Raw genomic sequence first — 23,119 nt, 5'->3', positions numbered from 1 at the left:
TATTCACATCAATTATAAAAATGCGTCGTGTGTTATCTGACATAAGTGATGCACACTACAGTAATGGATGCATACGCTACATGTGATATAAGGAGTTCATAGATATATTTTTTCTTTAATAAATTACTTATGATGATAAAAAAGGAATAAATGATAACAACACCAGGTTAGTTCATTTCATTTTATTATCAATTAAGCGTTTTGTTTATTTTATTGTAACATGCAGTGGGAGGGGATTCCAGTAAACACCAGCAAGAGACAGGAGTAATGCTCAAGGACATTTTTAAAATTACCGGTTTTTATGAACCTGGATATCTCGGGACCCGGTTATGTCGACGATTTTTTTACACCCCCGACGTAATCGAGATAACTGGGTTTGACTGTATATATATATATATATATATATATATATATATATATATATATATATATATATATATATATATATCTATATATATATATATACACATACATTCAACTCCGCTTATATGCATAGCCTTGGGACCAGACCCAAGCTATGCATATAAACGGAGTATACATTTAAGCTGAATTCATTTATATTTACAATGAAAAACTGGACCATACTTTCGCTGTGCACTTAAGCGATCTATGCAATTAAGCGATCTATGCAATTAAGTGATATGCATTTAAGTGGAGCTGACGGTGTATACAAAAGCTACATACATGTACAATAATAATTAGACAACTGTAATATTTATGGGTGTAAAGAAATATTTGTAAATTATTCCACATGTTTACTCAGCCTAGATGATAATGAAAATTTCCCAAATTTATATATTTATTTATTTATAATACAAAAGCTACATACATGTACAACAATAACTAGACAGCTGTAATATTGGGGGGGGGGGTAAGAAATATTTGTAAATTATTCCACATGTTAAAATAGATAATGATGAAAATTTCCCAAATTTAATGAATGATATTAAAATATTTTGTAAAAAAGTCTAAGCTTGTGCACTAAGTGGCCCCATTATATCTCAGTAAATTATTTCATGTTGGAAAACAAGGCAATGCTGTCGATTTAAGACCGAGTTCAGCTTATCGTCTTTCCATTCCAAAACAAAATAAAGAACTATTTAAGAAACTTATTTTGAATATTTGGGATGTTAAATTTGGAAGAGAATCACAATGGAAATTACAGTAGGTGCAAATGTGAATACTTGTGATTACAATCTAATTAAGTGATGAAAAACATAACATGTTTTGATTTGACTAATAGATTACCAATTCAAAGTATTCATTCACAAACCAGATGATCCAAGTACGAGAGACTTGAGTCAGCAATCCAATGAAAATTTTGAATCAAGGGAAACTAATCCAAACAACAACTTGATCAATGGATCAGATGATCCAGATGCAACCCACTGCAAAAGTACATCCATTTCATACCATGGAACAAATTTGCATCACACAGATGGAAATTATGCAGATCGTCATGTAACTGACCTCGATTCAGCCCATAGCTTATGTCAGTTAGAAGTGCAGAAGGAACCAAGACAGAGAGAAAAACCCACAACAGTTGTGGAGATCGAGGATGGCTCTCTAGACAGTAAGTCTATCTGGGTGTACATGTGTGTTCATTCAGCTGGGTGTACATGTGTGTTCATTCAGCTGGGTGTACATGTGTGTTCATTCAGCTGGGTGTACATGTGTGTTCATTCAGCTGGGTGTACATGTGTGTTCATTCAGCTGGGTGTACATGTGTGTTCATTCAGCTGGGTGTACATGTATATTCATTCAGTCAGTATCTTTTGTCCTCGCTAAATTTTGAAGACATGCATAGGCATGTGAATGTACATTTTGAATGACTATTTACTATCTGCTGTGAATGTACATTTTCAATGACTATCTACTGTATATATATTTTGAGTCATGCATACCCCATGAAACTTTCAGTATCATAAAATCAGTTATTATCAGCTTGTTCTAAAATTCTGGTTTTGTTTTGTTTAACTTTGTGAAGTAGATTTAAGCTATTGTACTACTCGTCTTGTCAACATTAGTTTTCACCCAGATACAGATTTGTATGTATCTACACCATCATTGTATACTGATCATTCTTTCTTCCTAGATCGTATGTGAGAAAGCTTGCCAGTAGCTTCTTGTGGTTCAGTGGTTCTTTTTGGGGTTTTCCCGGGTTCTTCTTTCACCATTAATACTGGTCGCCATGTATAGCCTATCGTGTGCTCAAAAATGGCGTTAAACCCTACAACAAGAACAACAAAAAAATCTTCCTAGATCCTAAACAATGGCTTGGATTGTGGGTTTTTTTTATTACCTATCCCCAAGGTAGGGGCTGTCTTTGTACATGTAAATTAGTTGTACATTCTTTAAATGTTTTCATTTAGCTCAAGAGTTTTGCATACTGTGTAAATATTGTTATGCTTGAAATCATCAAGCTTGATGTGGGGAAGTATCTTGAGGAGTACAACATGCACATCTCAAAAGTAGAGTCACTGTGACCTGTATATCACCCTTTACTGATTTTGGTAAATTGTTGTGTTTTAATTTAATATCCTCAAGCTCTATTCATGCTAAAAAATCATTAGACTAGATGATTTTATGGATTTCTATTCGTATCACACCTTTTCCACTAAGCAAGTTCACTGTGACCTACATTTCACATGTTTCTGGCAAAGTTCAAGTTTTTCTTTGCTTTCCTTACCATGAAATAGGTTTATATTACCATCGATATATAATGTTATATCTAGATTTTTGAAACTTGTTGAGGGCATGCATCTTGGTGGGTTCTACACCCTCATCACAAGTGTAGGTCACTACAACCTTTATTTCATGCTTTACTGGTTAAGTTTAATTTTTAAGTTAAATTTTCAATATCTATCTATACTGGAATCGTCACACTGGATGATTGTATGAACCTTTATTAGTACCACACCCTTAGAACAAAAGAAGATCAAAGTGACCAGTATTTTACATTTTACTGGCTTAAGTTAAATTATTTTGTTCAGTTCATAACCAAAGAGACTTTTATCACCCTGTATACATCATTCTGTACCAAGATAAAACTTGGTGAGAGCATGCTCCTTGATTAGTACAGCTCACTTGGGTTTCAGTCTCAATCACTTATCAAGCCAGAACCATCAAACTGGTTGCTTGTGTGAATTTCTGTTAGTACCACACTCATAGAACAAATGTCATTGTGACCTACATTTGACATTTTACTGGTTTAGGTTAAATGTTTGCATTTACCTCATGACCTCATGACCCCATAGTTTCTTTTTATCTGCAGTGTAATAATGTTATACCTGGAATCATGAAACTTGGTGAGAAAATACATCTTGATCTGTACTAAACCCTAATCATAAAAATATGTCACTGTGGCCCATATTTCAGATTTCACTAACTTTAGTATAATATTTTTTTTTCTTCTTCTGTTTATGCTTCAGTCATTATACTATGGTAAAAGGTTACATATAATTCCCTTAGTACTACAACCCACATGCTACTTGTCACTTCAAAATAATTACTGAGGCATGAACTATGATTCTAATAGTAATCATACTGCTTGTCATTTCAAGGTAATTACTGAGGCATGAACTATGCTTCTAATAGTAATCATACTGCTTGTCACTTCAAGGTAATTACTGAGGCATGAACTATTCTTCTAATAGTAGTCATACTGCTTGTCACCTCAAGGTAATTACTTCAAAGTAACTTTAAGTCTGTGACTTTCACACTGTAAACTCTGACTTATAGGGGTGGACATTGATAATAGCTTCTCAAGCTGATTTGAAAAATTCTTCAGTGATTTTAAAAAGAAAAGAAAAAAAAATTAATTCATATTTAACCAATTCATTATAGTACCACTGCTTGGATGTCATGTTCAAAAGATTCTTTTTTATTATTTTATGTCATTTTCTTCTTGGAATATATTCATTGATCACATTAATATTAAGAATATAAGCCTGCTGCCTCCTGAATCCAGCCCTACTATAAGACAAAGATTATTATTTCCTGTCTGTATCATTATAACAAAGGGCAGTAACTCTTTTGCAGTACCTCCTCATGCCACACCTTAGTGTCACCAGTTTTAAGGTTAACTTCAGCGCACAACATTGGATGGAGGAAGCGTACCATTAATCCAAGTCTTTTTTTGCAAAATTCAAACAATCCATTCAAAATTTAGATATAAACAGGCAGTATATATTATTTGTTTTAATTGGCAGATATTTTGTGAAATTCATTACTTTCTCCGACTTGGTCTTTTTAGACCACATGGTACAACATCCTATCATTGATGTATGTTGATTTTCAAGGGTTTGTGTGCTATGTTTTATTCATTCATTTTTAGTACACTTATGTGTTATCTATTGTTTCTTTTTCTTTATTGGCTCAGATCTTGTCCTTCTAAAAGCAGTAAATGCAATAAATACAAAGCAAGGGAAGACATGCTTGAGTTCTGACAGGCATGTAAACAATGTACTTCTTCTAGCCCTTGCAGTATGTCTAATTCATGGTCTGAGGAGTTGTAGGCTGTTCTGCAGATATCAGCAATAGGCAAAGAGAAGGAAAAAGCACTCAAGACCAGAATGCATTTACGGACTATGCATCTGAATACAGAATCAGTTGTGAGTCTGGGAGGGGGTTACTGTGGTCCAATATGCACCAGAAATCAGATGGATAATGCCTTCCACTGTGACATCACCAGATTTAGGGGAGACAGATGCAGATAATTTGCAGTCACAGTTGGATAAGCCATCCATTCGGATAATTTGACACAATTCCTGACTTTAAGCCAAATTTTAATTCCCTTTTTATCATTTGCAGAAAATTTTGATACAGTGGTGAATTTTCCCTAATATTTAGGCAGCCCATTCTGGGTTTGACCATCCAGCCAACCTTGCCATCCCAGCCTGGACTTGACCGTCCAGCCAACCCTGCCATCCCAGTCTGGACTTGACCATCCAGCCAACCTTGCCATCCCAGCCTGGACTTGACCATCCAGCCAACCTTGCCATCCCAGCCTGGACTTGACCATCCAGCCGACCCTGCCATCCCAGCCTGGACTTGACCATCCAGCCAACCATGCCATCCCAGTCTGGACTTGACCATCCAGCCAACCTTGCCATCCCAGTCTGGACTTGACCATCCAGCCGACCCTGCCATCCCAGTCTGGACTTGACCATCCAGCCAACCATGCCATCCCAGCCTGGACTTGACCATCCAGCCAACCATGCCATCCCAGCCTGGACTTGACCGTCCAGCCAACCATGCCATCCCAGTCTGGAATTGACCATCCAGCCAACCATGCCATCCCAGCCTGGACTTGACCATCCAGCCAACCCTGCCATCCCAGCCTGGACTTGATTATTTGGATCTTAGTGATAAATTCAACCATTTAACCAGAAATATGGCTTCATTTATTTATAAGGACAGAAATCTTAGTGAAAGATCCTTTCCTATAACCAAAAAGACAATTACATGTTCAGATCAGGGCTTACAGACATATGATTTTCACTTTCTACCCACAAGGTATTCTCAGAGGTTTATTTAGGGATGATGGCATGAAGTAGTGTCTCACTTTCCAGCCAACTCAGTCAGTTCCAACCTGGACTTGATTATCGGAATCATAATGACAGATCCAACCATTTCACCAGAAATATGGCTTTCTATATTTTGAAGGATAGTAATCTTAGTGAAAGATCAATTCTTGTTGCCAGGAAGAAGATTACATGTTCAGATTGGGATGGGGATGGTAACAGAAAATCCTTTCCTCCATTCATTCTGCCAGCATGACTGGTACCAAATCTGACCAGTCTGGTTTATGCATGCACGATTTTCACTTTCTTCTCACATCGTATTCATGGTGTTTCATTTAGGGATGAAGGCACTGTCTCGTTATTACCTAAGGGCATGGTTTATCCTGATATGAAACAGGCAAAGGATAAAAGTATATATATACAGTGAGTGACAGCCCTAATCTGATTTGACCATGGAGAGGACAGAGTTTAGTTTTAAGGTGGCTGTCTACTAGGTGTTGCCAGCTATAGAATGCCCCAACCCCCACCCCTACCACCATGCATGACTCTAAAGTCAAAGTGTCTGTCAACATCGAGGATAAGAAAGATTGCCTTCTTCCTGCCTGCTTCCTCTGTCAGAAAAACTTAAGGAAGTTAACAGTCAGCTGTCTGAACATATCTGTGACATGGGGAATGCTAAAGCCTTCTTTTCAGGAAGATAGGTACAAATCATGTTCTCAATGCACTGATATTGGACACGTTCCTATACAAATAATAATGAACTCCCATTGTTGGATAAGAATATAATGGCAGTTAACTTGTCTGTCCCACCATTTTATAAGGTGGATAAGAACTTATTTTTGGTCTTATTAAAGCTGGTTAAATATATTGTTGCCAGATCTTGTATGCTGAATCTGACCAGCAAAGCAACACATTTGGGAGTTGATGGACTGAATGGCTCAGTTCATTGACAGATCAGCTCACAATTTGGTGGCTAATGCACTGACTGCCTCTTCCAATCTTGTTTTGATATGTCATGATGCATGTTTATGCGTAACATCGCTAAAACTGCTTCTTGTGCTGGATTTAAGAATGATTCCTTTAACCCACTTTGCTGTTTGGGGTCACAATTCCATTTGACCCACTTTGCTGTTTGGGATCACAATTCCATTTGACCCACTTTGCTGTTTGGGGTCACAACACTTGAAGAAGTTTAGAGGCAGGCAGCTCAAAAACTGCTCATCCATTTGAAAACTTCACCTGTATCCTCATTTACAAATGGAAACTCCACCTGTATCCTCATTTAAAAATAGAAACTCCATCTGTATCCTCATTTGCAAATGGAAACTCCACCTGTTATCCCCATTTACAAATGGAAACTTCATCTGTGTCCTCATTTACAAATGGGAACTCCACCAGTATCCTCATTTATAAATGGAAAGATGACAGGAGGACATGGATTTCAGAGATGGAGTTCTTGCATTGCAGCAGCAGATTTGAACCCAGTAGGCCATCTATATATATATGCCTATTACAAGTGACTTTGGTGGCACAATTTCACCCCTTTGCCAGTCCAGTCGACCCAAACATCAATATAATGTATGAGATACAAGCATTCCTGTGGAAGTAGTGCAGCTATGGTTGGCTCACAAAAGGAATTTATCTGGAGAAACCCTAACTGGAAATGATGATATGTATAGAAAAGTACATTATGGCTGGGGAGCCCACTTGCTGCCAGGCTTCGATATGATCAGCCACAAATGGTGACCAGGTGATATGCCTCTTCACATCAACCTTCAAGAAATTAAAGCAATCATAAATGCCTTTCACCTCTGAAAAGACCGACTTCAGGAGAAGTCAGGCCTGATTATGTCCACAGTTCAGGAATGCCTCAAACAGGGGTCAAAAATCATCAAACCAGTGTGTGCTGGTGTAACCAACTTCTAATCGATGTACAAATAAAACACATTCCTGCCGGACATGATGTTCTGTAAAATGTTTATTCCAGACAGGGTCCAGTTATTCATTAGATTTGACTACACTTTGGAGGCATCTGATGATCAACCTATTTGTGACAAGGTGGAACCACACAATACCCACCATTGTCTCACCAGTTCCTGACCCACACATTTGGACCATGGATGCACTCTCAGTCAGTTAGGAAGGTTTGTGGACCTTTGCACACCACACCCCCTACTGTCTTAGAACCAAAATTAATTTTAGAAATATGTGGTTAGAATTGCAAGATAATTCTGATAGCCTGTCCCAGATGGAACAAGTTCTGGGTCAACATTCTATATAAGCTGATGACAGACCTACTCAGGAAGATTATGGCCATGCCAAATCTAAAACAACCAAGGTTGCAGATGTTTCATCCATGCACTGTCTGTCTTTTTCATGCTTGGCTCTTGTCAGGACATCCTTGCAAGATAAACAGTTCAGACCCTGAATTGTGGAGAGACTCTCAAGGCCCTCCATTCTGATGGCTTATGGGGGAAAGTGACATGTTTTCAGGGACTGGTATAGAGCCAATACCATCATTCCTTTGAGTACCTTAATGCTTCAACTGACCGACATTTATCTCTGGTTCTACAAGGAGAAAATGTTGGCACCATCAAAGGCTACTGCACCATGACATCTGACACATTTAGGTAACATGACAGAGGAGATATGGGTCATGATAAAGATCTCTCAGACTTACTAGCCAATTTTGATTTGAATAGATCAAAATCCCTAACCCTATTTCCAAAATGGAATCTGTCCTGGGTTTTAACATTGCTCAACTCAGAGAAGTCTAAGAAATAAGCTAGGACCTCACTCAAGTTGTTATCATGCTAAACCTTTAACTTTAACTTGCACAGTGAGTTAGTTAGACACCTTTTCAGTCTACCATGACTATCGTGGGTCCAGATCTGATTGTCCAGTAATCCTCATAATAAAGCAGAGGCGTAGCTGGGGGGGGGGCAGGGGGGTACATATGTCCCCAGGCGCCAAAGTACAGAGGCGCCAAAATGAGGCTTACAACATTACATTATAATAAGTAAACAAGGGTAATATTCAAAAATGTGATTAAACGGGGAGGGGGCTGGGGTGCCAATTTTATAGTTCATCCCCGGGCGCAAAATATCATAGCTACGTCTCTGTAATAAAGGCATTGTGTTGGGTCCAGATCAGATTGTCCAGTAATCCTCATGATAAAAAAAGGCATTGTGGCCAAGAATGATTTACTGTCAGCAGGCAGTCAGTGTCATCATGTACTCTATTTAATCTGTGGATAAAGTGAGAGCAGTGGCCATGTAAGCTCCTGTCTGTGCCCTGAAGCACAAAATGAAATGCACATAGACAAGTTGTAGCAACTGCAAAAGACCCATTTTTTCTGTAAAAGTGGGGAAACATGATATACCTTTTAAGCCCTGTCTTTGTGGATTAAGTGTGTTATACACTAGGCATACTCTGATGTCTGAAACAATCAAAGTTGCCATGTGAGGATTGCAACTCCTGAAATTAGAGCAGTCTCTGGAAGCTTTGGGTTTAAACACAGTACAACCACTCCCTCGATAACTCGCACACATCGGGGTCCAGAAACATCGACCGCACTATAAGTGAGGCGCGAGTTATCGAGGGACCTATAAAATAAGCCCAAAACCAATAAAGTGATTGATGACATAACGGAGAAATAAGGGGTGGGAGTGGGCAGATTATACTGTTGAATACTCACTTTAGAATCGTTCTGAGATTAAATGTTAATAAATATCTCTTCATAACGGTGTACTTTATTATTTCCTCATAGGACAACATTAATTTCAGGATAAATTACAGTATATTGAGGTGATCATCGAAAACATTATTCCACGTGGTTTCCGTTCGCTTAACTTGTGTACCACTTCACACATTGTGTACTACATCACTAATTTTTATGTTGAATACGATACATTCTAGTTTTATTGTTTGATCCAAATTAGACGTTTTTTTATATACAAAAGATCGACTCTTTTCGAGAAACAGTGTCGATCGAACGATAGATAGATAAATAGATTTGAATGTGATAGAAGTAAAATGGAAAACAAAAAAAAACAAGGATTAATCAGTACTAACATATTTAATTGGTCTACAAATTTAAAACAATGTAAATTAGAACAAGTTAATACTTGCCGTTTGTGCCACGCTTGACAAATATCAATTCACTTTTTGAAAAAATCAGTTATTTTTTTTGTGTGTGTTACTCCTTGGTTTCTCTGCCGCCGAGCAAAATCCCTCAGATTTCTCAACTGCATGAGCTTTACATAGTCAACATTTTGGGTCTCCAGCCACCTTATGGCAATATCAAAATATTTGATTGCTTCCTGTGCAGAGGGGTGGGGGGTGCAACATCTGCGTCTGCATCACTTTCAACACTTGTGTTACTCCAGTTAGAATCGTCTTCTGCTGCATATTTGTTCGCTATAGAAATAATTATAGTTTCATCTGACATGTATTCAGCTGTGGGGCAATCATTGTCAGCACAAATCCACTCCTCCATATCATCAAGAGAAACACCCATCTCAGGACCATGAGTCTGTATGAATTTCTCCCAAACAGCCTCGGCATTAATGACATCAGTTTCACTGAAACATTCGAAGTCACTATCATCGTCGTTGTCTCTGTTACTGTTTTGCTTTACGTCAAAGGCAGCTCCAAGACCCTTAATCCAGCACCCGAGGTCTCTTGTATATCGATTTTTTTTTAAATGCAAGAAACACTTCCCCAAGTTGTTGATCAAAACAAAGCCGGCATGTACATGTAATTAGGTTCTCACAGAAGTACTCACGGGTTTCGATGTGACGGTCAATTGACTCTTTTCATGTTTTCAATGAACAGAATATGTTGTGATTATAATGTTTACACTGAAACGGAATTAAAGGATTAGAATGTAACTTTCACACAGGAAGACGTTGAATTGGTGTTTATTTCATTCTCTGTTGCTACCTGTTAGCATTTACCAAAAGTTTTCATTGATCGCTATTTCACCAGACTGTTTATTTACAGTATACTGACAACTATTTATCATAAAAACTTACATAATATATGATATCTTTAAACAGAGGTCTCGCTAGGATTTTAAAATGGGTCTTTCTGCCTCTGAATTCAATCACTAAATATCAGTACATTTTCTCACTCGGCCGCTAGTCAAAGCCTTTGAACTAGCCACCTAGCTGTTGCATCATGTTCATTTTTTTTTGTAATGTACTCTTATAAAATGGCAACAGTACATCAAAGAGTCTTTCAGTCACTGAATTCTGTCATTGTAAATATCAGCACAGTTAACTGATCAACACATTTTCCCACAAAGCAGGTGGCTGAAACAGGACCGGCAAATCTTTGAATTTTACCGCGCACCTATTAAATGCATACGGAGGACTCCCGCCTCAGTGATTTTCTGCATCCCAGATCAAAAATTGGCATCCATATATGCGTAATTAAGCGTTTTCGAGATCTCTGAAATTAATTCTTCTTTAGAACTTGCAAATTTCAAAATATGGATTATATGTTTTTACGGGCATTAATCACCATTTTTGATGATAAAATGAGCAATGTATCAAGGTTTAATTTATCAATTCTTATCATAATATTTTCATGTGCAGCATATTTTAAAGATATTTTAAATACATTTTCTCTGGAAAAAAAATCGGGAGCCAAGATGGACACCGTGTTATAAGCGGGATCGCGAGTTATCCGGGCACAAGTTATTGAGGGAGCGGTGTATTTTGATCCAAGACATCATAGAAGCAGTTGGCTAGCAAGCAGTCAACCTTTTCGGTGTTTTTGACTCAGGGACTTAGCTTTGTAGAGACAAAGTCTGAATCAGGATTGGTCCTGTGGCTGCAGCATAGACAACTTCCATAATTAAACTGACAGCCTCTTAGCTTTGCGGGATTCAGCAGTTAATTTTGACAGTAAGAATGCTTTGAAATTCATCTTCTTAAGATGACTGAGTGATCACAGATCAAATAAGCATAGGTTGTGTTGCTTTCAGCAGGAAAACTTTAAATGAGGCATCCAATATTTCTTAATAGAACTTTACTTGAGGTATAGATATGATGCTTAGCATTCCATCCACCTATTACCTATGCTTCTAAAGCTAATGTGATATGTCAACCTATTTTCTATTCTCCTAATGTTAACATGATCTGGGAACCAACCTATTACCTATTCTCCTAATGTTAACATGATCTGGGAACCTATTACCTATTCTCCTAATGTTAACATGATCTGGGAACCTATTACCTATTCTCCTAATGTTAACATGATATGGGAACCTATTACCTATTCTCCTAATGTTAACATGATATGGGAACCTCTTACCTATTCTACTAATGTTAACATGATATGGGAACCTCTTACCTATTCTCCTAGTGTTAATATAATATGTCAACCTATTACCTATTCTCCTACTGTTAACATGATATGGGAACCTCTTACCTATTCTCCTAATGTTAACATGATATGGGAACCTCTTACCTATTCTCCTAATGTTAATATAATATGGCAACCTATTACCTATTCTCCTAATGTTGTTGTGATATGGGAATGTATTACCTATTCTCCTAATGTTAATGTGATTTGGGAATGTATTCATAGGAAAAACCAGATTTTGTAGTAAATTGTGATTCTCAAAGAATAGTACTTACCCAATCACATTGTTTTTCAAGACCCACCCAACCGCCCCTCTATGTGTGCATGCTTGTTGCTAGTTCACTCAGCTTAAAAATAGATACACCAAGCAGTGGCAAGGGGAGGTAATGAGCAAGAGCTACTGCCCTATATCTATATGATATAGACTAGAAAGACGATTTTCATCTTACAGTAGGGCTGGATTCAGGTGGTATTCAGCTTATATTCTTAATATTAATGTGATTCAGATAAGTATTCTTAGAGAAACAATTTACTACAAAATTTCCTTTCCAGTCTCTTGAATGTATTCGTTACTCTAAACAATAATTACCATTTTGAGATTAATCCATCACTGAGTAGCATTTTCAAAAATAGGTCAATGAGTTTGTCAGTTTAAGATTGTATCCAAAAGGGAAAAATGTGGCAAAAACAGAAATGAAGTTTTATCCATTTGTTGCATGTTTAATGTAATAATAATTGAATTGAAGATTTGTATCTTTGTTGATAAAATTACATGTATTGTTAATTATATACCTCTTAACTAATTAATAACTCCAATTTTACAACCATGCTTAAAACAAAATTATATGTACACATAATCTGAATGAGTTATGTAGCAGAAATTTTTGTTTTTCCTTGTAGAAGAAAAGAAAGTTGCTGTAGTGAGCCGTAAGTTTTGTATATGTCAGATTTTACTATTTCACTTTCATTTACTGGAAGCTTGTTTATCCTATTTATTGATTTTATTTAAATGCAAGTTCCCAAATATGGACAAAGACCAGAAGAGTCTGCTGTTCATCATCTGTACAGCTTCAAATGTCTGTCCTTTGTCTGTACAGCTTCAAATGTCTGTCCATTGTCTGTACACCTTCCATTGTCTGTACAGTGCCTGTCTATTGTCTGTACACCTTCCAATGTCTGTCCATTGCCTGTACAGCTTCCAGTGTCTGTCCATTGTCTGTACAGCTTCAAATGTCTGTCCATTGTCTGTACAGCTTCCAGTGTCTGTCCATTGTCTGTACACCTTCAAATGTCTGTCCATCGTCTGTACACCTTCCATTGTCTGTACAGTGCCTGTCTATTGTCTGTACACCTTCCAATGTCTGTCCATTGTCTGTACAGCTTCTAGTGTCTGTCCATTGTCTGTACACCTTCAAATGTCTGTCCATTGTCTGTACACCTTCCATTGTCTGTCCAGTGCCTGTCCATTGTCTGTAGACCTTCCAGTGTCTGTCCATTGCTGTCTATTGTCTGCACGCCTTCCATTTTCTGTCCATTGTCTGCACACTTTCGTTTGTCATTTACAGCTTCCAATGTCTGTCCATTGTCTGTACACCTTCCAAACTCTGTCTATTGCCTGTACAGCTTCCAGTGTCTGTCCATTGTCTGTACACCTCCCATTGTCTGTCCATTGTCTGCACACCTTCCATTGTTTGTCCAGCTTCCAGTGTATGTTCTTTGTTTATACAGATTCCATGGTCTGTCCATTGGCTATACACCTTTCATTTCCTGTCCAGTAGCACATATCTTGTATTTGTGATTGTTATTTCTTTTAATCTACTGAGTAGATTGCCTGGAAAATGTATACACACAGTTATCCCATGCATGCTATGATGGTTATCTTGAACATCTAGTTATTGCAGCTACTTCATCTGAACTGATGGTCATGTGTCATATTAAAGTAGATGGTCATGTGTCATATCAAAGTAGATGGTCATGTTTCATATCAAGTAGATGGTCATGTGTCATATCAAAGTAGATGGCCATGTGTCATATCAAGTTGATGGTCATGTGTCATATCAAAGTAGATGGCCATGTGTCATATCAAAGTAGATGGTCATGTGTCATATCAAGTAGATGGCCATGTGTCATATCAAAGTAGATGGCCATGTGTCATATCAAAGTAGATGGCCATGTGTCATATCAAAGTAGATGGTCATGTGTCATATCAAAGTAGATGGTCATGTGTCATATCAAATTGATGGTCATGTGTCATATCAAAGTAGATGGTCATGTGTCATATCAAAGTAGATGGTCATGTGTCATATCAAAGTAGATGGTCATGTGTCATATCAAATTGATGGTCATGTGTCATATCAAAGTAGATGGTCATGTGTCATATCAAATTGATGGTCATATGTCATATCAAAGTAGATGGCCATGTGTCATATCAAAGTAGATGGTCATGTGTCATATCAAGTAGATGGCCATGTGTCATATCAAAGTAGATGGCCATGTGTCATATCAAAGTAGATGGTCATGTGTCATATCAAGTAGATGGTCATGTGTCATATCAAAGTAGATGGTCATGTGTCATATCAAAGTAGATGGTCATGTGTCATATCAAATTGATGGTCATGTGTCATATCAAAGTAGATGGCCATGTGTCATATCAAAGTAGATGGTCATGTGTCATATCAAGTAGATGGCCATGTGTCATATCAAAGTAGATGGCCATGTGTCATATCAAAGTAGATGGTCATGTGTCATATCAAGTAGATGGTCATGTGTCATATCAAAGTAGATGGTCATGTGTCATATCAAAATGGATGGACAATTCAAAATAGATGTTCATATGTCCTATCAAAATGGATGGTCATGTGTCAGTCATGTGTCGTATCATAACGGATAATCATGTCATATGAAAATGGATGGTCAAATCAAATTGGGGTTTTTATCAGAAGACTTCTTATCATATGTAGTTGGTCTGAAAAGACAGTGGTGTGGATCAGACGTTCAGCATGGCCAACAGGGTGTCCTTCTGGAAAATCTCAATGCTACTTCTGTGAATTGGATGAATGTATTGACTAAGGATTTTCAATATGGCCAGTTTTGGTGGCTATCTGGAAATTCTTGTTATTGCTTCTTCTCTTAAATTATATCAAAATCCTTTCCATAACTGAGATCAGGTAAAATTATGACCCTCAAGAACTTGATCTTGTTTTTTAATTTTATTTGTTTTGCTCTAAAATAAAAATTTAGATATCTGCACCAGTTGGTAAACTGTGCTACATCATTAGTATATTTTTTGTTGTTGTGACATTTTATGCAGCAAATATACTGTAAAGGGGGATAACTTTGTGCTTGGTACTTTATTCACAGAATAGTTGTACTTATAAAGGAACCCAACCAGCATAGGCCGAGAATAAGTTTGTACAGTAAAACACAATTTCACCATTATAACATTTACAGCACAAATCAGCCAAAATTCAAATGGAACAAATCTCTTTCATTGTCATTAGCATTTATTCAGAACATAATGTGTCCCAGTAGTATTCTGCAGGTTTTAAAAATGCATTCTTGAATAGTGTAATTTTTATAATGGTACAGTGCATTCTTGAATAGTGTAATTTTTACAATTGTACAGTGCATTATTGAATAGTGTAATTTTTACAATTGTATAGTGCATTATTGAATAGTGTAATTTTTACAATTGTATAATGCATTATTGAATAGTGTAATTTTTACAATTGTACAGTGCATTGTTGAATAGTATAATTTTTACAATTGTACAGTGCATTGTTGAATAGTGTAATTTTTACAATTGTACAGTGCATTGTTGAATAGTGTAATTTTTACAATTGTACAATGCATTGTTGAATAGTGTAATTTGTTACAATACTACAGTGCATTGTTGAATAGTGTAATTTTTTACAATTGTACAGTGCATTGTTGAATAGTGTAATTTTTACAAATGGAAAGTGCATTATTGAATAGTGTAATTTTTGCAATTGTACAGTGCATTATTGAATAGTGTAATTTTTACAATTGTACAGTGCATTATTGAATAGTGTAATTTTTACAATTGTATAGTGCATTATTGAATAGTGTAATTTTTACAATTGTATAATGCATTATTGAATAGTTTAATTTTTATAATGGTACAGTGCATTCTTGAATAGAGTAATTTTTACAATTGTACAGTGCATTATTGAATAGTGTAATTTTTACAATTGTACAGTGCATTGTTGAATAGTGTAATTTTTACAATTGTACAGAGCATTGTTGAATAGTGTAATTTTGTACAATTGTACAGTGCATTGTTGAATAGTGTAATTTTTACAATTGTACAGTGCATTGTTGAATAGTGTAATTTGTACAATGGTCCAGTGCATTGTTGGATAGCAGAGTTGTAGAGTAGACTTATCAAATTAGAACCTTGGTAATTCCATATTCTTCTCAAATCTATACCATAATGTAACATGCCACATATTACTTCACTTGATGGTTTATGATTCTCTAGCCCCTGGATTTGTGTTTTTGCTTGAATGATTTTTTTGCCTGTAAGAGAAGCCTTATGCAACTGAGTACCAGTCTAGATTTCCCACTGGGAAGAAAGATAGGTGAAATTAAGAATCAGTCCCTTTTTTCCCTGTAATTTGCTGTCTATCAGTACTGCAGATTTATTTCTTGGCTTTAATGGTGCTTAGATCTGCCTTTTATGCTTTTATTTGAGAAATTTCAGCCTTGTAACTTCTTTCTTGTTTTTTCTTTCTTCAGCATTTATGAATGAAACGCAAAATAGTAAGTTTATATTTATTTACAAGCTTATATACAGCATAATTAATATATTTCTGGTAATTTTGTGAGTCAGTTGACCTATCCACAACAGTCACCAAGTTATACCTACTGAATTACAAATCCAAATCAATCAGACAGGCATTACACAGTTTCATACGTGCTACTTGTCTGTTGATCATAGTCTGATATGTTAGCATTTTGTCCTGTTTAATATGTACAAATTCCCATATCAGTTACTTGTACATTTGTAGGACCCCACTGCTTGTCTTGATTTGGTCCAGTCCATCCTTACATTATGTCCATACATCCTTCTGTTTATCCATCCATTCTTACAGTATATCAGTGGTTCCCAACTCCTGGGTTGTGACCCAAATCAGGGTTGTGAGAATGTTCTAGACTCTAGAGGGTCAAGGGGCGTTGCCAGGATTTATTTTGAGGGTGATAAAACTTACCAGAATGTGGAAACAGGTCAAGAGGCTCAGAAAAAATATTTTTAGGGTCATTCTGTCCATCCATACATACTGAGAAGCTTGTTTGCAGTCAACAAACAAAGACAAAAGAATTTTATTGACATATTTGTATGAATATGTAGATAACATGATAAGATTTTCATCATTTTTTAATTTGTTTTGATACCTTTTGAACTCTTGCAACTTGGACCTTTTCGACAAACACATGGTAAGCATGATTAAGTAAGAAAAAATATTGAGGTATACAAATGAAATGTGATGTAGGCATATTTGCATGCAAATAAAATTTGATGTAGGTATATTTGTAGACTAATGAAATTTGATGTTGGCACAAAAATGAAATTTGATGTGGGTATGTTTGTAGACGAATCAAATTTTTGATGTGGACACATTTGTATACAAAATGAAAGGCATATTTAGTTTGGTGTATGAATGATTGGTGTAGTATGGGTTATAGAGTATACAGCTTGGCCTTACTTCAGTTGTGCAACTATCAAAAACTGCTAGTTTTGCTTGGTCATTTTCACTTCAGGGACTTAAGTGATAAATTGTGAAAAAATAATCCATAAATTCTTTCTGACTTTTTATATATTTTGTATTTTAGAAGCTAGTCTGGCAACATTTGTTTTCCTTGTTATAATAGCTGCTAAAGAGAGTGCACTTTGGACTTATTCAGTCTGATTTTTTGAGAACATGGGAGCAGCCATTTTGGTTAGCTGTGTACTTAGATTATGTAGAATTTCCACAAGTTCACTATCCAAACAAATATGAGCCACAGTACATGAAAGTAAGATAGACATATGACAACATTCTTTTCTTTGTGCTTGTTGCTGATGCAAACAACTTCACCTGTCACTCTCTCAGAAGTAAATAATATTTGTAGAGAGCTCCTATAAGTATTCCCCACAAGAGAATGATATTGGGTCAAATAATTCTACCTCCAAAGAGTGAGAGCAGGATAAAGATGCCCTTTCTGTCCTAACTGATTCTCATGAGTTTGATGCAGAACAGGCCAAGGTGGTGCCCTGTCCCTTCAGGTTCCCTGCCTCCTCTGTTAGGGCAGCAGGGGGGAAGAGATCTGGTCATTTGACAAAGCAGTAACCAGTAATGAGGTTTACCATCTTTTGTTTCCTTGTGCTCTGAGGACCCAAAAATTCCCTCCAGCTTGGAGGCTGCCTCTTAATCAAATCTTTTGTTTCTTCCTCACTCAGCTATCATTAAGTAGTTTTCCCAAATGTTTAAAAAGGGCCATAAGGATGGTCTGTACCCAACACGTCTCCACCCCCATCCTTATTTTATGTTGAGATCCTAGGTTTTTGAAGTTGGTTAAAAGGTTCATAATCCATCCTGGCCCTTTAAACCTCCTCCTATTGACAGTGAGTGGCATATGAGGGCATGGGGAGCAGGGTTTGCCTTCCAGTTAAAGCACTTGAAGCCTTAGAACCAAAGGCTATGTACCTAGGAATCAAACTCCTTTTGGCACCATCTTTCAGCCTGCTGAAGAAGGAATCTCTGTCACAAGTTGACCTTCAGCATTTGTTGGAAGCAATGTCCAAAATATCTAGGCATTTGTTATCCATGTCCATTGCTTTATAAGGGGTCAGCTGCTCCACCTCTGTATTGATGTTGCTTTTGGACACATCCATAGTCTTACTGGAGCACAATAAGAACCTTTTGAGAGCTGCTTCATTGAATGCATACACCGTCTTTGGAGTGCTCATCCCCAGAATGGCTTTGTCAGGTTTGATAGATCAGAAACAACAGAGTCCATCACACCCACTCCAGGACCATTGAAACTGGCCAAGAAGTGATTTCAGCTATGTGAAGTTTTTCAAAGCATTTTAGACCTCTCCTTTGGCATTCAGGCTCAAGAAAGGGGTGTCACAAAGGTCCAGGGAGGATATGTGTGGACCCATGCCCCTTTTCTAAGGAAAATCTACCCAGTAGCAATGGATACATATTATATTAATACTATATCCACATGAGAAATATCATACTCACCTAGGCCTCTTGTCTTCTTATTTTTTGCTTGTTTAGTTGCTCATACCAATCACCCACCACACTCAGGATGAGCAGACAAGTTGATTTGTTGCAAAGCTTATTTGATATACTTATACATATTAGAAATTTTTAGAGTGTTGTATTATTAATAGAGGCAATAATGACACTTGTACCTCAATACTGTAGACCTATAGTTTAAAAAAAGGAACTCGGAGAAGCTACCTGAAGTATGTAATTTCAATCAAATGTGTTTTCTCTTTGCCAGTTTCAGTTCAGGCTTCACCACCTCCACAGAATGCTGAAACTCGATCATTACGAGGGGAAGGTTAGAAAACCTTTATTTGCAGTTCACATTGTAACATCTGCCATCGAATATGGCTGTTGTAACATCTGCTGTTTAATATGGCTATTGTAACATCAGCTATTGAATATGGCTATTGTAACATCTGCCATTGAATATGGCTATTGTAACATCTGCCATTGAATATGGCTATTGTAACATCAGTCATTTAATATGACTATTGTAACATCTGCCATTGAATATGACTGATTTAACATCTCCCAGGTGATATGACTATTTTAACATCTGCCTTTTAACCCTTTACCTCATAGAGCAAAGTTACCCAGTGCAGTGCACTATAAATAGAACACCTGTTACCTATTTGACTCCATACACATAGGCCTGCCTGTTAACTGTTAAGCAATGTAGACTATGTTACGTTTAACAGCAATTTTAACTATATTACATTTTTGGTACACATCTTTTATGTATGGAAAAATTTAAGAGTAAAGTCCAATCATTATTGCTGTGTAATTATTTTTCATGGAAGAATTTTTTGTGCTTTAAAATCTTGAGAGAACTCATTTACTGTCAAGTCAGTGAAGCCGTGTGACCAAACGTAGCTACCATTTCTCATACTCGATATTTACAAGATTTTGTCCGCGTCTACATCACTAAGTCATCTGAATTTGATAATGTATAAAAACTAATTGCTGCCTACATCAATATCAGAGCCTTTACCTAAGTTATTGAAACTTTCATAGTTGTGATTCTAATCGTGAAAACTTTGTAAGTACTGAATGAAATCTGTGACCTCCATTTTGAAGCATGGAGAATATGACCCAATTACTTTAAATAGCAGATTTTGACCAGAGCGTAAACAGTGACCACATTATTTGACGTAATGGTCATTCTCAGAAATTAATGTAGCATCTAATAGGGGGTTTCCCCAAAGGTGGCGCTACAAAAACCCACTTAAAATGGCTAATGTTTACAGCAGGCGTCAAAAGGCGCTTCCATGTGAATAGAATAGAGGCATCAAAAGGTGCCTCCATACAAATGGAGTAGAGGCCTCCAAAGGCACTTGCATGAGGTAAAGGGTTAATATGGCCATTGTAACATTTGCAATCTAATATGGCTATAGTGACAATTTATTGCTGAGAAAAAGTGAACAATTATTTCAGTGGCTGTCAAGGAATTTCAACACATTATCATGGACAGATCATGGACAATCACATAAACTTTTCAGGGATGCAGCATCCTGCCATAAATTCTTTTGACTTAAGTGAACCTGATATGCCATCCTATTGGACTGCTTTTTGTAAATGCAGGGGAAAATTGCTGGACCAATTCTGCCCTCAGAGAGTTTTGTAATTTTGTTGTCTATACTAGTTTAGCTCAGAAGAGTTTATACAAAGACTCTGCACAAGGCATATATTCATCGTGTGGTATGTATTAGAATTTGTTATTGCTACTCCTCTTAAACTTCTTGAAGAAAAGTTTGGAAAATCTGCATGCTGTTGCATCTTTTGGTTTAATTAGTCTTAATTGATAATGTTGTCACTCAGACAGTATGTTTGTAGTATGATTACTGGTTTGAAACTAGTGTCCCACAGACAGTCAGCATGTTTACAGTATGATTACTGGCTTGGAACTTGTGTCCTTCAGATAGTTAGCATGTCTGCAGTGTGATTACTGGCTTAAAAATAGTGTCCCACAGACAGTCAGCATGTCTGCAGTATGATTACTGGCTTGAAAATAGTGTTCCACAGACAGTCAGCATGTTTGCAGTATGATTACTGCTTGAAACTAGTGTTCCTCAGATACACAGCATGTCTACAGTATGATTACTGGCTTGAAAATAGTGTTCCACAGACAGTCAGCATGTTTGCATTATGTTTACTGGCTTGAAGCTCGTGTCCATCAGTCAGCATGTATGCAGTATGATTACTGGCTTGAAAATAGTGTCCCACAGACAGTCAGCATGTTTGCAGTATGATTACTGGCCTGAAACTAGTATCCCTCAAACAGTCAGCATGTTTGCAGTACAATTACTATATTGTGTATGCGGTACGACTAATGACTTGAAAATAGTGTCCCTCAGACAGTTAATATGGCTGCAGTATGGTTACAGGCTTGAAATCCATTTTATTGCTATTTATTTGATCAGATGATACATCAACATCGGGTTTTCACTAAAACAATTTCACTATATACTTGTCCCTAAATAAAATTTCTGCTTATCTCCAACATGACCACCATGGTAGTCCTCTTGAAAATCTTGTTATTGCTGAACAGATTGTTGTATTAACCTAGTTTTTTCTCTAAAACACTTATTAAAGTATGTCTTGGTCTTGAATGAAATTACATGTAGGACATAGTAGTACCTATCTTGCATTAAAAATGACTATCATGGTGACCTCTTGAAATATCATGCCTACTCTTGAGTGAATGGTTGTAATGACTTGTTATTTTACTGCAAAACTTGGTAACATAAGTAGATGGTTCTAAATTAAAAAAATGGGTGCCAAATGTTTCATACAGTATGTTCACCACAGAAGCCACCTAAAAAATGTATGATTTCTCCAATATAATGGCTCTCTATCTTAACTCTGTGTGTGTGTGCATGTGTATGGTACAGACAGACATTTTATTATTGATTCTAATGGCCAGCTGGAAAGTGTGTCATTGATATTCTTGTTAAAGTTTGGTCATCTTGACTTGGGTCTTTTACCAAAAGACTTCTAATGATGTTTGGTCATATTTGAAAATAGTGGTGATCATGCATCCAATCAATTTGGCTGCCAGATGGTTTCAGTATTCAGCAGTTAAAAAGATGAATGTTCTTATCTTGCATTTCTGGAAAATCTTTTTGGTCAGTTGAGCATCAGTCCCTTTGAGTATTTCATGAAGGTTTTTCTGTCTAAGAATCTAATTAAGTTCATAGCTTGTCCCTCTATATCCTTTTGTATTTTCATCCAATTTTAAGATGCTCACTGAGCTTTCCGAGTTGATTTCCAAGGACAGCTGGACTTGAGCAGCATTTAGTCTCACCTGGCAGGTCATAAGGAAGATTGTTATTAAATGCTATTGGTGACAGCTGGACTGGAGCAGCATTTGGTCTCAGGTCATAAGAAAGATTTTTATTATATGCTATTGGTGACAGCTGGATTGGAGCAGCAATTGGTCTCACCTGGCAGGTCATAAGGAAGATTTTTATTGTATTCTATTGGTGACATCTGGACTGGAGCAGCATTTGGTCTCAGGTCATAAGGAAGATTTGTATTATATGCTATTGGTGACATCTGGACTGGAGCAGCATTTGGTCTCAGGTCATAAGGAAGATTTGTATTATATGCTATTGGTGACAGCTGGATTGGAGCAGCATTTAGTCTCACCTGGCAGGTCATAAGGAAGATTTGTATTATATGCTATTGGTGACAGCTGGACTGGAGCAGCATTTGGTCTCACCTGGCAGGTCATAAGGACGATTTGTATTATATGCTATTGGTGACATCTGGACTGGAGCAGCATTTGGTCTCAGGTCATAAGGAAGATTTGTATTATATGCTATTGGTGACAGCTGGACTGGAGCAGCATTTGGTCTCAGGTCATAAGGAAGATTTGTATTATATGCTATTGGTGACAGCTGGACTGGAGCAGCATTTGGTCTCACCTGGCAGGTCATAAGG

The 23,119-nt window shown here is 37.0% G+C and overlaps 1 protein-coding gene across 2 annotated transcripts in view; it reads left to right on the top strand.

The window, feature by feature from the left end:
• Positions 1-23,119, top strand: part of LOC149774873 (uncharacterized) — an 82,141-nt gene that overhangs the window by 45,884 nt on the left and 13,138 nt on the right. The window contains exons 10-13 of one of the 2 annotated variants that reach the window (XM_089944709.1): positions 1,277-1,573; positions 12,798-12,824; positions 16,656-16,679; positions 19,413-19,472. In XM_089944709.1, the coding sequence (XP_089800835.1) occupies positions 1,277-1,573; positions 12,798-12,824; positions 16,656-16,679; positions 19,413-19,472 (408 nt within the window). The remainder of the gene's footprint in view (positions 1-1,276; positions 1,574-12,797; positions 12,825-16,655; positions 16,680-19,412; positions 19,473-23,119) is intronic. The other variant, XM_089944710.1, reaches the window with a different exon arrangement.

The sequence above is a fragment of the Sinohyriopsis cumingii genome, unplaced genomic scaffold (assembly GCF_028554795.1).
Source record: "Sinohyriopsis cumingii isolate HCF-2022 unplaced genomic scaffold, ASM2855479v2 utg000127l, whole genome shotgun sequence".
NCBI classification, from domain to species: Eukaryota; Metazoa; Mollusca; class Bivalvia; order Unionida; family Unionidae; genus Sinohyriopsis; species Sinohyriopsis cumingii.
This window is presented reverse-complemented; position numbering and strand designations above follow the sequence as displayed.